The 17,134-nt window shown below is 45.4% G+C and overlaps 1 protein-coding gene across 1 annotated transcript in view; it reads right to left on the bottom strand.

The window, feature by feature from the left end:
- Positions 1-3,291: 3,291 nt before the first annotated feature.
- The window catches only part of GOLGA3 (golgin A3), a 52,253-nt gene continuing 38,410 nt past the window's right edge, over positions 3,292-17,134 (bottom strand). The window contains 10 exon segments of the mRNA XM_004611110.3: positions 3,292-6,420; positions 6,422-6,572; positions 7,294-7,457; positions 8,319-8,483; positions 9,147-9,269; positions 9,481-9,613; positions 10,144-10,283; positions 14,316-14,432; positions 16,071-16,268; positions 16,892-17,035. Of these exon segments, the coding sequence (XP_004611167.3) occupies positions 6,364-6,420; positions 6,422-6,572; positions 7,294-7,457; positions 8,319-8,483; positions 9,147-9,269; positions 9,481-9,613; positions 10,144-10,283; positions 14,316-14,432; positions 16,071-16,268; positions 16,892-17,035 (1,392 nt within the window). The 3' untranslated portion in view covers positions 3,292-6,363.

The raw sequence follows: 17,134 nt of genomic DNA, 5'->3' as shown, positions 1-17,134 counted from the left end.
TGGCACTTGCCTTGCATATGGTCAAGCCTAGTTAAATCCATGGCAACACATAACCCTAGGAGTCGCACTCCAAATATAGCAGGGTTTGGCCTGACCCCCTCCCCTCCACCAAAGAAACAGACCTATCAGGAACAGAGAAATAAAAGGATTAGGAGCACTATGTTCCTGGTAACCGCCCTAATGGGGTGTGGACCTCTCCATGCACAAAAGAATTTTTTTTGTGGGGTGTACACCTGGCATTGCTCAGGGCTGACTCCTGGTTCTGCACTCAGTGATCACTTCTGGTAGCTTGGGGAACCATATGGGATACTGGGGATTCAGCCCAGGTAAGGGCTACATCTGTACAATCTATTGCTCCTGCCCTGAAATGGGTTGTTTTTCGAATAAAATGTTTATGGCATTTAGGATTCAACACAAGGATATACGTTCAAGCAATAGGAAAATCACTTTCAATTGCCCGTCCACTAAATGTGCCAGATATGTTATTTAAAACTCATGTAAAGCTAAAAAAGTTGGAATAGCCAGTATTTTATTTTGGTGTTTTTAAAACTGGGCAGTATGTGTTTAGTTTTGGTTCTACACCCAGTAGTAGTGCTGGAGGGGCACCCCAGCTTATTTGGGGTACTCCTGGCAGTGCTTGGGTGACCATATGGTGCTGGAAATCAAACCTGAGTCTCCCACGTGCAAAGCATGTGCTGTGGTCTTCTAAGTCATTTCTTCAGCTCTCCAGGAGTTCTGACCCAAGTCATGTGTAAGAAGCTTGCAGATACAATCCTGTGATACTTAGGTAACTGTCCGTGAGAACTTGGTCACTCCTTAAATGTTCCCCTTACTGTATTCATGGAAGGACGTTGTCTAGGAGATGATGATGATCAGCCTCTAGCTCCAGGACATGGCCTTGGGAGTGAGGAGCCTGCTGCAATAAGGTATACCCATACCACAAAAACAAAGAACTGAGACAGGGCTGGAGGAATAGCACAGTGACTTAGACTGCCTTATAAACACATGGTCATGAGTTCAAATCCCTGGTGTCAAAACATTCACCGGGGGTAATCCTGGCAACTCAGCTGCCTGTGATCCCTGGCATCACAAGTGAAGTCTGGCCATACTAAAGCCAGGGGTTTGTGAGCACCAAAAAAAGGGTATAACCCCTGGACAGCACTGCATGTGTGAGTAGCACGTGAGACCCAGAAATGCCATCTGGCAAGTAAGTCAATGAACATCACCGTGGCCCCCCAAGCACAACGAATATTGTGTGTCACTATGAGGAGTACTCACCCCAGCAAGCATTTTTGCAGGCAATGCATAGATCTCAGTGAGCTCCATGGTTGAGTGTATATGCAAGCACCAAGCTACAAAGGTGCAAGTGCCTCAGCCAAGCATGTGTGCAGCCTCCAACCATTGCAACAGCACCATCAGCAAGGAAGGGAAGAGGGAAGGCAAGAAATAAATTTAAAAACATAAACCTGAATTAAGGCAGAGACAGTTTAACAGTTTCTCAGTGCTTCCAGGAAAAAGATATTGCTACTTTTTTGGTGTACTTTATTACTAGAATTTACACCATTCATTGTAAATACAAGAGTAGGCAAGCAGAAATCCAGTAAATTAGGCTTCTTGACTCAGAAGTGACTAGTTACTGAGAATTCCTTCTCAATAATCATTCTCAGAATGTTTACTGAGAATTTGTATTTACAATGCTTACATTGTAAATACAAAAGCAAGCAAGCAGAAATCCAGTAAATTAGGCTTTTTGATTTAGAAGTAACTGATTACTGAGAATTCCTTTTCGCCTAGGAATGGTCTGGAATCTCTTACAATAACTGATGTTTATCCACTGAACTGGCCCAAAGGGACATAACAACTCATTACTTTTTTTTTAAGTGGGGAGGGGGACACATCTGGTGGTTCTCCAGGCTTCCTCCTGGCTCTGCACTCAGGAATCACTCCTTAAGGTGCTCAGGGGATGCAGGGGAACAAACCTGGGTTGGCCATATGCAAGGCAAATGCCCTACCTGTGTACTATCACTCTGGCCCCAACAATTCTGTATGTTTGTTTCCTAAGTAGTCTGCTTCTGCAAACTACATGAGGTAGATTTCTAATAACTGAATAAATGATATAAAGAGGATATATCTCAGAACATTATTTGATGAAGAACATAAAACTTAGCAATACATCCACCAGCGTGTTATTTCAGTGCCTGCCAATGTTTAGTAACTTGTAGGCACAAAGAAAAACTTTATATAAGATCATTGTTTTGGAATTATTGAAGGGGGAAAACACACACACAAAACACTATTATCTATCTCAGAAAGTTGAGGCCACAGAAAATGGTTAGGGAAACTTCACTTAGATCCATGTGTTTTATATATATATATATATATATACATATATACATATGTATATATATATATATATATTTTTTTTTTTGCTTTTTGGGTCAAACCTGGCGATGCACAGGTGTTACTCCTGGCTCTGCACTCAGGAATTACTCCTGGCGGTGCTCAGGGGACCATATGGGATGCTGGGAATCGAACCCGGGTTGGCCGCGTGCAAGGCAAACGCCCTACCCGCTGTGCTATCTCTCCAGCCCCATATATATATATATATTTTGCTTTTTGGGTCACACCTGGCAATGCACAGAGGTTACTCCTGGCTGCGCACTCAGGAACCACCCCTGGTGGTGCTCAGGGGACCATATGGGATGCTGGGATTCAAACCCGGGTCGACAGGTGCAAGGCAAAGGCCCTACCCGCTGTGCTATCACTCCAGCCCCAATCCATGTGTTATATTAACTGCCCTTTGGTGTGAAAGCCAAGTTCTATTAGGAAAAATGTGTAGGGTACACCACAAAGTTAGATTCTGTGACCACTGGTTTAACACTGTACTGTATCCACTCTCTCCACTCTCTCTCTCCATGTGTGTGTGTTGTGTGTGTGTTTACCATGCTACTATAGCATTTTATTGAAAACTCAATACCTGGCTTATCTTACAGGTAAAAATGAAACATAGAGAAAATAAATTAGGAATCAGAAGCCTCAGAGTCGGGGCCCAAATGGGTCAGAAGGACTGTGGAGGGAGACCGAGTTGTCTCAGAGGTCCACCCCTGTTGGCAGAGGTGCTTGTTGCCTTGCACTTCCTGCACATAGTAGCTGGTGGCTGGAGAAGTCAGAGGTGCTGCTCCTCTATGGCCAGGCAACATAGTTTACAGTCATGTGAGATTAAAAAAAAAATAACAACAAATATTAAGATGAACCCTCCCAAATAAAATCTTTACCAAAGTATTTACCAAGTCTTTACCAAAAAATAGTGTTTATTGCACAAAATTTAGGGATTTTCCAAGCAAGCTTACATGTGTATGTATGTGCACACACATTTATTTTATATATGTGTGTATACACACACACGTTTATTTTTTTTTTAATCAACATGCTTTTAAGTCACAATTTGTTGAGCATGGTGACAGCTTTCCCTGAACATCCCCAAATGAGGACTCCCTTCTTCAAGAAAATTTTTCATAGAAGAGTAACTTGAAACTTATCTGAGGCAGCCTTGAGAAGGCCTCCAGGATACTTTGCCTTTCAGGTACACAGTCTGTTTCACTACCAGAAATCTTTGCACACATTTAATTTTTATTAAAAAAATATATTTGTGGAAGTAGGAATGTAATGATAATTTCGCAAGCCCGTAGCTTTTTCCATATCTCTATTCCAAAAAAAGTAACTATATTATTTCCTAATGTGGAATATGCCAATGTGTCTTCCCAGAGGGTCAACCTGTCACTGATGCCAGGCCAGAACAAGAGCCAGTGCTATCTCCTATCAAAAATGGTGCCTAAGATGTCTCTGCAATAGAAGAATGAAGGTGTATAAATGTACATGAATGGTGGCATCTACTGTGTACTGTGGAAAAATCAGTAACCACAATGCAATACTTTTTGAGGGGATGAAATCCCAAGGTAAACAAGTAATGACATTACAAAGTGCCCAAGTGAACTTTCTTTGCAAGAAGGACATGACATTCAACATTGATGAGACAAACTACCACAAAAGCAATGCAATGGCAAATCCATTTTTATACATTCCCAGACTTGTTTGTTGTTCTCCTTGGAAAATTCCTAATTCCCACTTTTTCCAACAAGAATAGTATATCTTAAATGCTTTGCAATGAAGAATCTAGTTCTAGGACATACCAGTGCCAATAAAATCCCTTGAAAACGGGAGGTAGGGGGAAATCGAAACAAATTTAGTCCTTGTTAAGGAAGCCGAAAGGTGCTGTGAGAAGCCTGAAAACAGAACCAACGAGCCATGCATGAAAGTACAAAGAACACACAGTACCACAGCAATGCGACCACCAGAAGCAGGCCAGGTGCTCATGTAACAGATAGAGACCCATAATGAGGCTGAAATGGGCAGGGCAGGGAGGTGCAGGCGGAACATAACAACTTAGAACAGGAAACCAAGAGGCATGTGCGCACATGCATGGGTGTACTTACCCTTGTGATACACGCACTCATCCACAAGGCACACAGGTACATACATGCATATGTCCACACACAGCACACATACACTCAGAACGTATGCACACAGCATACACACAGATCACATACACATATGCACAAATGCACCCACAGAATACTAAGCAAAGGAAGAAAATGGTGAGGAACAGAGGCTTGCTTTCCCTTGATGGATATATTCTGAATTACTTTATCTTTTCCTATGAGAAAAAAACGAAACAGTGAACAACAGTCACTGAAGATGTTACAAGTGAGGGTTAAGGAAGCAGGTACAGAATGAGGCTAAGAGATATTTCTTGGTTTTAAAATTAAAGACTAATGCAACCAAAATAAATAAAAAGATTAAGTTACCATTTTTCTTTTCCAATGGTACCATTTTTTCCAATAATGATTTCTAGAGATGAAACATAGGATATATTTAAAAGTAGGCTTTCAAGTATCAGTCCAAGATGAACCCTGTACAAATCATATATATATATATTTTAGCTGTTCCAATATTTGCTAGGAAAGTTTTTAAACATTAGATATTTTTGTGGTCAATATACCATAACCTTATGAAATAACCTGTCAGCAGTAAGAGAACATAATTTACAAATACCATACTGTCTTCTCCACAAGAGATAAGTACTGTATGGACACATGTATCTGGCCCAATCAGTGACACTTCAAACTTCATCTTCAGACCAATACAGCTGCACCACACAGAAACCCACACACTCATTCTCTCTCCTCACAGTTAAACAATAAATAGATTTTTAGACTTTCTTACTCAGCAAAACAGGGGAAGAATGCATACACCTCACAGCCAGTTTCTGTAGCATGTAAGTGTTTTAGGTAGAAAAAGTACACTGATCAGTGTGTACATAAGGTGTCTAATGTCACACAAGGCACTCAGAAGACACCTAGCCGGTGTGAGGCTAAAGCCTTTTAACCTATCTGAAGACCATGTCACCAGCATGGCTAAGAATGCTCCCTGATGACTGCATGGGCCCGAATAGGGCATGGACCAATCTGTAGACTCCTCTCCCCTAGGCTCTCCCACACCACCCCTGTTGGGTCAGTAGTGGCTTTGTGGTTGTCCTGGTGGCTGGCAGAGCTGCCTGTGGGTAATCCAAGGGCTATGACGCCATGCAGAGCCCAGGGTAGGGCTAGTGGGCACTGTGCACCTAGCAAGGAAAAGAACCCTCAAAAATAAAGTGAAACCAAACAACCTTCCTGTCCAAGAATTGGCTTTAGAAAGTAAAAATAATTGTATTTCCTAAAATATAACTTTCTGCCTAAAATCACTAAATCCTACATGAACAATATTTCCTGAAAGCAGATTCAAAAAGCTATCAGTAGAAAGACAAACAGGTAATTCTTAAATAACACAAGCATTTGCTTTTTAGAGATTGGATGGCAATTCTCTATACTTCTACACACACCCTCTGGTAGGATGGCTACAGGAAAATGCAAAAATAATAACCAAATGTGTAACGGAAGTTTCTTTCCAGGGTGGAGGAAAGCTCTTACAGAATAAAACAGGAACATGGCAACCTGCATCCACAAAGGTTTCCCCACAGAGAGCAGGGTCCACTGCCACTCAAGATAGCTCCTTGGCATACAACCCTCAGACACACTCAGCATTTTTTAAAAAATCATGTCTAAAATAGGTCTTTTAGATTTGGTCATTTCATGGGAAAAATTAGCTGTGATTTGCAAGTGACTATTTCTCTAACCTCTGGCTCTCTTGCTCTTTCATTCCTTATAAAGGCAAATGCAGAAAATTATTTTATCTCTTAGAAAGACAGAGTGCACAGTCCAGTAAAAATGATGGACGCGAGAACATTCCTCTAGGTGTCAACGATGCTCAGGTGGGGGTGCTCAGCAGCCACAGTTGCCAGTCCTTCTCTGGAGGTTCTGTTCTGGCTGTGTTTCTCTGTATCTCCCATGGGGTTGGCATGGTCTCCCAGGGGAGTGGGACTGGTGGCAGGGCCCCCCTGAGTCCACGAGGACAGTGATTCATGCACGGTGACAGTGTGGGCCTCCATCTGGCGCTGCAGGCTGTCCATCTCCTGCCTGGGGAAGGAGTGCCATATTAGAGGAGAAATATCGCTTCCTGAAGAGGAATCAGGTGTCAGGGATTCAGGTCTCGATCACTAGCATCTAAGCACCAGACTTGTTATCTAGACTCCACAAATCTATCAGGGTCACATGAACTTAAGGGGCACTTGGCACTGTGGCTGCACACTCATGGGCTATGGGAGAATGAGGAAGACACAGTTCAGCTTATCCCACAAAATTCTGTTTGTAGATTAAAAAAAGCTGTCATGGTCAGAGAGAGGAGAGTATGCTTGCACTGCATGTAGCCGACCTCAGGTTTAAATCCCTTGTGCTACTTATGGTTCCCTAAGCACTACCAGGAGCCATTCCCGAGCACAGGCCAGGACTAGCCCCTGAGTACTGGGGAATGTGACCCAACTCATCCCTCCCCTCACCAACAACACCCCCCCCCCCGCCCAAAAAAAAAAGATGTCCTCACATGGCCATACAGATACTGGCCCTGGTAGCCATTACTTTCTAACTTGGGGCTTACTTTTAAGGGCTTAAGTTCTGCTAAAGGGTGTATCAAGGCAATTCTACCTTATAGACTAATATACAAGGCTCAGTGGTTCCCATTCAAGACAGACCCACTCAGCTTTTACTGGGCAGTCAGCCAAAGGAAATATTCTTCCAATTTAAACGTGCAAATTACTGTCAACAGTGAGATGGAGTACAGAACAGAAAATGAAGACCATACTTCAGTTGTTGGAGACAGTTGTTGAGATTCTTGAGGGGCTCCTTGCTCACAGCAGGTGGGGGCCTGAGTAACTCCTCCAGCAGTGAGGCTGGGACTGGGCAGTCAGGAATCTTCACCGGAGTCACAGGGCTGGAAGAGCTGGCCTCGCCTTTCAAGTCTTTTCTCTGGGTGTCACAGCACACAGTTAGCCCCAGCCCACCTGTCCTTGGCCTCCCCATTACTAGTGCTTTTGGTGGCAACACCAAATCAGGCCTCAAGTTGGACCAGAAGAGCTGGCAACCATACAGGTCAACGAATTTGGGCTGAAAAAGGACCTTCTCAACACAAAACACATTCAAGGCTCCTTGAGAGGATGGAGCTGAGCTCCTTGAGAGCTTTCCACAAGAGATCAGAGTCTGGATGTGGAGTTTCCCTTGAAAATTTCATTCCAGAAAACTAAAAGTTTTCTCCTAAAGGGCCAATCATGCTAAATGACTCTGACCCTGAGCAGTAGCTCTGTATAAAGAACACTTTTCAAGATGGAGGAAAGAAATGTCAGCAGCTGACACTGACAGGATATGCAGCCGTGTCCACATTAGGCTCACATGTGGGATAGGGGCTCTGGTCCACAAACACAGACTTGGTTTAGGGAAAATGTTACAACAGAATGGTATTTGAATTTGTAAAAAGATGTGAACATTCTGTTAAAAAGAAAATGGCACCAAAACAAAATGGCTTGTCTAAGAGCAGCCCAGTGTCACTTCTGTTCATACAACGATGGTTATGTGTAACCTGTCTACAGAATGAGAAAACTGGCTAGCCCCCACCCAGATACTCTGGGGTGGGTCCATGCTTCTGGTAGGGAGGCACAGTCTAGTTACCACCTGTGCATCTAGGAGGGAGGCATAGCACAGAGAGAGGGAGGTATGGCCCACAGTTACCATCCATGCACCTGGGAGGGAGGCATAGCGCAGTTTCCCTGAGAGAAAGAGGGACAGCCCACAGCTACTGCCCATGCATTAGGGAAGGAGTCACAGCCCAGTTACCATCTTGGCCATGTTGCGTCGCAAATCCCCGTGCAGCTGCTGGTTCTGCTGAAGCAGAGTCTTCATGCTGTTCTTGAGCTCTGACACTTTTGCTTGAAGCATAAATTTATCCTTCTGTGTCATGGACAGATCTTCCCGTACCACTTCCAACTCAGATTTAATACTCTAAGGAAAATGAAGATACAGACTCTTTAGGGTTGTGACCACACCCGGTGGTACTCATAATCTACTCTCAACTCTGGGTCATGGGTCACACATGAAAAAATGGTCAGGGCTAGGGCAATAGTACAGGGGGTAGGGCATTTGCCTTGTATGCAGCCAGTGCAGGTTCAATTCCCAGCATCCCAGGATGGTCCCCCAAGCACCACCAGGCATAATATCTGAGAGCAGAGCCAGGAGAATCCTTGAGGTATGACCCAGGTATGACCCAAAAACCAGAAAAAAAAGAAAAATGATCAGGAGTCATTCCCACCAGTGCTGGAATCAACCTGGGATGGGCCAAATGCAAGGCAAGTACCTCAACCAATGTACAACCTGGCCCCAAGCCTGCATAATTTCCTTTGCGGAAACTTTGTTCGACTGGAAAACTTGGGATTCTTAATGAAGTCTCTCATGATATAAGAAGAGACTGTTCCCAGAGCAGTGAGCACAGTTCAGCAGGGGCTTGGCTTCCCTCAGTGATGTGACCTGGACTTCTTTCTGAAATGGGAGTGTTTGCAGAGCCATTTGTGGCAGCCTTCACTCATCAGGACTGTTGGTTACAGTGAGCATGCTGACAGGCCCAGCATTCTTTGTGACTCTCAGTACCGGACTCTCGTCTCCTGGTACCTGCAGTAATTGCTGGAGTCCATCCAGTTCCTTTTGATTCTGCTGTTCAGTCGAGTCCAGCTGCTGCTTCAAGGACTGAATCTCTCTCTCTTTCTGATCCACTTCCCATTTGAGATTTTCCATCTTGAGGAGGGAAAAGTAGTATGACCAAAAAAAATATTTTTAAGTAATCTTATACTTTCATAAAACGGTTCTAATTAAATCTCTACATATAGTTGAATTTCGTACTTAGAAAAATACCAAACATTCCTCCCCAGCTGACAGGACTGGAGGATCTGAGTGTACCCACCAGCAGTATCTGGCTCTGGGAGAACAACTGGGGAGGAAAAATTACCTCTTGGTTCCCCAAGGGTGTCTTGCTCATCTGCTCATCTAGCTGTTTCTGCAGGAGCTGGAGCTGGGTGCGGGCCTCTGCAAGCTCTGCCTGGAACTGTGCAACTTCCTGAGAATGACTCTCTTCCTGAGACCTAGCATGAGGGACGGAAAAGAGGAAATGACAACACAACTACCCCAAACTCTCCAAAAAGGTATCAGCTGTTTCCTATCCTGGATGAGGAATGACAAATTACTAAAATGACAAAGGCTCAATTCTGCTTTCCTGGGTAGGGACTGCTCCAACTCTGCTCACACACTCCCCTGGGAGGGAAGGCTCATGGGCTTGACTACAGATAGCAGTGGGAGAGAAAGCAGGAGCATGTGTGTGTGAGGCTGTTTCAATCAGCCTCACTGCAAGCTGGGTGATGGCACACCCCAGGAATAGTGCCCCACATGGGGGCTCTCAGTTTTAACAAGGACAGTAGAGGGGCAGAGTCGAGATACAGCTTATGACTGAAGCTCAGTTAAACCACAGGCTTTCTGAGTTGGAAATTGGACATTCTCCTCCCTTGATCTGTTTCCAAAGTGCTAGCAGTTTGCTAAAACCTAGAAACCAGAGATGAAAGAGTGACTCCATGAGTATACACAGCATAAATGTCTTGCCACAGCGCCTCATACGCACCGGAGACCCTCTGCCTCCTCCTGCAGTTTCTGTACCAAGTGCTCCTTGGCCTGAAGCTCCTTCTTCACCTCACTCAGTTCCAAGGTAGCGGCCTTAAAGTGGCGGCGGTTATGTCCCGCATCCAACTTGGTAGCAGCGACCTACAAGCAGGGAGCAGCATCACCCGGGAGGAAGCCATAAAGAAGTGCATGCCTATTGGGACTGTGGTGGGCACAGTGACCACCCTCTTGTCCAAGGTGTTCTGCAGGTTTTTTTGTAGAGTTGTTCAAAGTCCCTGTCAAAGACTCAAGCACACAACATATGTTTGAAAGGCAAGCATATGAAACATGGTTGCCAGAATATATTGGACAAACACCATATTCTAGACTTTGTTGGGGCTGGAGCAGTAGCACAGCGGGTAGGGCGTTTGCCTTGCACGCGGCCGACCCAGGTTCGATTCCCAGCATCGCATATGGTCCCCTGAGCACTGCTAGGAGTAATTTCTGAGTGCAGAGCCAGGAGTAACCCCTGTGTATGGCTGGGTGTGACCCAAAAAGCAAAACAAAACAAAACAAAACAAAACAAAACTTGGTTAATTTTTTTTTCTTTTTGGGTCACACCCGGTGATGTACAGGGGTTACTCCTGGCTTTGCACTCAGGAATTACTCCTGGCGGTGCTCAGAGGACCATATGAGATGCTGGGAATCAAACCTGGGTGGGATGCATGCAAGGCAAATGCCCTACCCGCTGTGCTATCACTCCAGCCCCAAGACTTTGTTAAAATTTTAAAGTCTTCCTCAAGCATAATTTTGTATTAAGTTCATTTATAGCTGATATATTTTGGAGGAATTTGCTTTTGCACAATTCCACATGACTGTAAAAAAGTTACCTATTTATGATATGACTAGTTTTTCCAAGGGTTTTCCTTCTTTTATGTAGAGAGATCATACCTGGCAGTGCTCAGGGCTTACTCCTGGCTTTGTACTCAGGGGTCACTCCTGGCTCTGTGTTCAGATCATATGGGAATATCAGGGATCAAACCTGTGTCAGCCACATGCAAAGCAAATGCCCTCCTGCTGTACTATCTCTCTGGTCTCTATAAGTATTTCAATTTATATTTATTTTTGGTTTTAGGAACACTCAGGCAGCGTTCTAGGCTACTCCGGATACACTGCTCATAGGCTGCTCCTGGAAGTGCTAGAGGGACCATTTGGTGCCAGGAAATAAAACTGAGCTTCTTGCATTCAAAGCATATGCATTACTCCTTGGCAATAATTCCCTGTTCCAAACACCTCATTTCAAAAAAGTGCAATGAAAATATTCATGTGTATATATCTATATCTATATAAACAACTCATAGAAATAAATACACAATAGGGCTAGAAGGACTGTACAGGGGTTAGGTGCTTATCTTGCATGCAGCTGACCTTATTTTCATATGGCACACATATATGGTCCCCCAGGCACCACCAGGAGTGATTCCTGAGTGCTGAGCCTGGAGTGAGTCCTGAGCACTGCTAGGTGTGGGTCCAACACCCCTACTCCTCCCAAGAAAATGAGAAACAAAACCAAATAATTCCTAATCAAAGATATTATAGTGGTTGGCATTGGGCAGGGATCCAGTGTGAGCTGTACTGTAATCTTTATGTACATTTTGTCATAAAGAGATAGAACCTGGGCTTCACACACTCAAGGTAAGTGCTCTACCACTAACCTACATCTCAGCCCCTTTATAAACTTGGAAAAAATAAGTGAGTTATTTGGGTTGAGGTAGGTAGGGAACTTGCCTTGCGCATGGGTAACCCCAGTTTTATCTCTAGCACCACAAAGGATCCCCCAAGCCCACGAGGAGTGATCCCTAAGTGCAGAGCTGAAGTCCTGAGTACTGTCATATGTGTCCTAAAGACCAGGGGAAAAAAAAAGTCATTATGGTTGGGGATTTCCAAAGAAGTGCACAGGAGGCAAAGGAGCAAGTTCAGGGGCTCCAGATGCCAGGATTGTGCTCTAGTCTTCCCTGGCTTCCTTTTATTTTTTAATTTACTGTTTGGGGGGGCCATACCTGGTAGTATAGCTCAGTGCTCAGGGAACGTTCTGATGCTGGAAAATGAACCTGGGCCTCCTGCATGCAAAGCATGCACTCTGACTGCTGAGCTAATTCACCTGGTTTCCCTTTATGTACTATTTGGTTTTGTGCCATACTTGGCATTGCTTAGGAATCCCACCTGTTGGGCTCAAGGGAGCATAGTTGGTGCTGGAGATCAAACCTGGGTCAGCCCTGTGACAGGCAAGCACTCTACCTACTGTATTATCTCTCTGGCCCCAGGTGAACAGTTACTGATGGTTCTTGACCCATATTTGCTTTCTCTATACTCAAGTTTAGTCTTTGATGTGGCTCTGACTGCTATGAGCTAAGCAGCTACACTCTTCAATATCCTATCCTAATCTCTTATCTTTTCTTCTATGCTCAGCTATCCCTGTTCACTTTACTCACACCCTGGGGAAGCTGCAACTGGGAAAGTGGTAATGCTGGGGAAAAACAATGCATTTGTGACTTTAGTAATGTTTGTGTATGTGTAGTGATGCCAGGGCTACCACTGAGCCATATCTAGAACTTCACCTTTTTTTTTTTTAAAGGGCATGGTAGCACTATAGTCCCATTGTTCATTGATTTGCTCAAGCGGGCACCAGTAACATCTCCTTTGTGAAACTTGTTATTGTTTTTGGCATATCAAAAATGCCACGGGTAGCTTGCCAGGCTCTGCCGCGGACGGGATACTCTCGGTAGCTTGCCAGGCTCTCTAAGAGGGATGGAGGAATAGAACCTGGGTCGGCCACGTGCAAGGCAAATGCCCTACCCATTGTGCTTAAAGGGCAGTGACTATAAACGATACTTCTTTCTGTCAACATTTAGTCTGGTTGTTCTATTTGTAAAAAGAGTAAATGCTAGCAACATTTTACTAGTATCTTACATACTAGTAAAAAAGTTGCTTGTCTGGGGTTTGGAGAGATGGTGCAGGGGTTAAGACATTTATATGTGGATGACCCCCGTTTGATTCCCAGCACCTCATATGGTCTCCTGAGCATAACCAGATGTGACCTATCCCCCACCCCTGCAAGAAATAAGTTGTCCTTTTTTATTTTTTTTGGGGGGGGCACACCTGGCAGTGGTCAGGGCTTACTCCTGGCTCTGAACTCAGGAATTACTCCTGGTGGTATTTGGGGGGACTATTATGAAGTGCTGGGAATGGAGCCCAGGTTGGCTGCATGCAAGGCAAATATCCTACCTGCTGTACTGTTGCTCTAGCCCCCCCAAATTGTTTTTTTCATTATAAGGACCACAATGAATAGCGCTGGTGAAGGCAGTGTAAGTCCCTCACAGCAATGCTTCACACAGTTGTATAAAACACAGTACTTTGTGTGTTTGAGTTCAGAGTTCTGGGGTTGATGTCAGGTGGAAATCAGACGAGAGCCTCACATATGCTCTTCCACTTGAGCTGTCTCCACATATTTGGTGAAAAGGTTTTTTGTTTGTTCTTAGTATTTAAAGGGGGACTGGAAAGATAGTAAGGGGTTATGGTGCTTGCTTTGCATACGCCTGACCCAAGTTCAATCCCCAACACCACATATGGTCCCCCGAGTGCCTCCAGACTGATCCCTGAGTACCACCAAGTGTGGCCCCCACACAAGCCCCCAATATCCTCTTGCCCCTCCCCCCAACAAAAAGATGAGCAGAAACAGCAGACTACAAAGCCTCTGCACTGATGAGCTCCTATGTGTGGCAAGGGATCAGCCAGGAAAAGTTTCCCTGTGCAGAACACGTGCGTGCAAAGGAGACAAACACTGCTGGTGGGAGCTCTCTTTACTCTCAGTATGCTTCTTTAGCTCAACGCTACACACAGGACAACCAAAGCTCAGGCATGTTCAGAGAGCAGTGTGCCTTCTTTGAATGTGCAACACATTCAGGGAGGCAGCTCACTGCCATCTGTACCCTAAGGCACCTCTGTTCTCAAAGCACAATAGCAAAGGGACTCATATGGTACTCCATGTAGAACATTCTTAGAAGGGAAATCAGGTATAAAGACAGTCTTAGTTTTTAGACAACAGAGAAACAATACTTCCCAGAAAAGCTGTTGTCTAAAAACTAAGAGGCTTAATGAAGGTGCAATCAGAGCAGCTGGGACCTGGCGACATACCTGCTCCTTGAGGTTGCTCACGGTCACCTTCTCTCTCTCCAAGGCTGCTTCTAAGGTCTGGATGATCTGCTTCATATGTCGATCCTCCTCCTCCTTGCGTTGCAGAACTGCCTGAACCTACAGCAGAGGTAACAGACACATCCTAGGAAAGCCCTCTGAATCCCACTCTGCTCTAGGACTACAACCACATGAAACACTCAGTGGACAGCTAAGAGCCCCCATGATGCAAAAGAGCCAGGCTATCCAGTCAAGGCCTCTGTGATTGTGCACTGCCCTGCAGATGTAGTTAGGGTCCTGCAAAATCAGTCTAAGCCCACAGGGCTCGCTGCTTGAAGCTGGGGCTGAATATGGCCACTGAATATGGCCACTCCTCTAAATCGGTATCTAATCGCCAGAAGCTGTGGAGTTTCCCAGGAATGGAGAAGAGGGTAGTACTCCCAGTATAGGCATAAACCCAGGACTTTTATTTATTTATTTATTTATTTATTTATTTATTTATTTATTTATTTATTTATTTTTTTTTTTTGCTTTTTGGGTCACACCCAGCGATGCTCAGGGGTTACTCCTGGCTTTGCACTCAGGAATTACTCCTGGCGGTGCTTGGGGAACCATATGGGATGCCGGGGATCGAACCCGGGTCGGCCGCGTGCAAGGCAAACGCCCTACCCGCTGTGCTATCGCTCCGGCCCCCTATTTATTTATTTATTGGCTTTTTGGGTCATACCCGGTGATGCTCAGGGGTTACTCCTGGCTCTGCACTCAGGAATTACTCTTGGCGGTTCTCAGGGGACCATATGGGATGCCAGGGTTCAAAACTAGGTCAACTGAATGCAAGGCAAACGCCCTCCCCGCTGTACTACTGCTCTGGCCCAGGATTTTTTTTTTTTAAACTGGGCCTCCCAAGTGATGCTCAAGGGACATGGGTGCCACTCCCAGCAGTTCGCTGCTAACTGAGCTTGAGTGTTAATGCTAGGCAGTGCAGTGCTGGGGATCACTAGGGAAACCTCAGCAATATTTGGGGGCCTCCAAAGTGGCCAGGGAATTCCAGGATTATCCAAGTGGTGGCCCCCAACCCCAAAAAACAAACAGGTTTTTGGTATGTTTGGGGCCACATTTGACAGTGCTCAGGAGCTTTGCCAGGAGTAACTCATGGAAGTGCTCGTATCCATATGTTGTGTAGGGAATGAACCAGGATCACAGTCACCACAACTGAATCCAGTTTTTTGTTTGGTTTGGGGCCACATCTGGTAGTGCTCACTGCTTACTCCTGGCTCTGCACTTTGGGATCTCTCCTGGCAGTTCTCAGGGGACTATAAATGGTGCAGTGGATTGAACTGGTGGTCTGCTGTTGGCAAGGCAAGTGCCTTACCCAATGTACTATTTCTCCAGCTCCTCAAGTCTAATTCTAAATCCACAAGGTCTGAATTTCTGAGTACCATATGAAGGCCCCTCTAGTATCCTAGCATTTATCTACCCAGGGGAAATTAATGGTCCCAGTGTAGCTTTTCCAGGACTCAGGGTCAGAACCTCAGAGCTGAGAGGAGCTTGAGAATTCAGTAAGTTCTCTGAGCAGGTTTCCTCCATCTTAGAGGGAACATGCTGTTCCTCAGAGTTTATATGATGAGTGAGCTCATGAAGTGCTGCTGAGGTCCTCAGAGTGCTCTTGCTGACATATGGCTTTCTGTTAGGGAACTGAGTGTGAATATTGATGGCAGGTCTTCTACTATGGCACGGGGGCAAGTGTGACTACCTTACCTGAAGATTCAACTGAACCAGGTCTGCCTCCCGCTGGGCCAGGGCAGATTCTAAGATGCTGTTGTGTTCCCGCAGAGCTGAACTGGACTGGCTGAGCCCTGCGACCTTCCCTTTCTCGTGCTCTAACTCCAGAGCCAGTTTCTTGTTTGACTCCTCCAGGCGCTTTATCTTCCGTCTAAAACCTCTGGATTCCTGAAGCTGAGACAAAGGGTCTGTTCAACCATTCATTCTGCTTAACACACACCTCAAACACAACACATGGCATGTGATTGCAGAGGATGCAGTACGCTCTGGCATCACAGCTGGAGACCACTTCCAAGCCCTCACAATGATGATGTGCAATCTTCTGGAGCAGCAAGGAACTCAACAAGATGGAATGTGAATACACTCAAGGCCCAAGATCTTGAGAGCCACATGGAGAACCTGTAGTGAGCCTTTGGTGATAAGGCTAGGCTGGTGAGCACCACCAGACAATACTGTGTGGGGACCTGAGAGTTTCAGACTCTTCTTCCTATGTCAGGGATTGAACCTGGGTCTCACACCTGTAATTCAAGTGCTAAGCTCCATGCCCTGCCTTCCATGGAGCTTTTTCCCAGCTGAGAAAGCTCAGGCTGGTTCCCTTTACTCTGCAGCAAGAGTGTTCTAACTCAGACCACTGAAAACCTATTATGTGGATGATATTGCCCTGCTATGGCTAAGGGTTGCAGTTCTCATTGTGTCAGCTCGTTGAAGATCTGTAGACACACAGAGCTGTGACATAAGCATACAGAAGACTCTGGGACTGGAGCCTTCTTGTCCACCTGTGAGGACATGTGGCCTACCTCATCTTCCAACTCGAGCACTTTCTCCCGTTGCTCCTCAAGCTCCTGGGTGGTCATCGAAATGACCTCCTGCAGCTCCTTCTCCAACATCATCTTGCTGTGCCCAAGGGTCTGCAGCTCCAACTCCAGGGCCTGAATCCTCTCCTACAGACAACACAGGAGGTGGCCTGGTTATTCATTTGGTCCAGGAACAATCCCTGTGATGGCCTCCAAATGGCTCATAGGGAGGCACTATGGTCATCC

This window comes from Sorex araneus, chromosome 9, assembly GCF_027595985.1.
Source record: "Sorex araneus isolate mSorAra2 chromosome 9, mSorAra2.pri, whole genome shotgun sequence".
NCBI lineage: Eukaryota > Metazoa > Chordata > Mammalia > Eulipotyphla > Soricidae > Sorex > Sorex araneus.
Note: the sequence above shows the minus strand (reverse complement) of the source record. Positions and strands in the feature narration are given on the sequence as shown.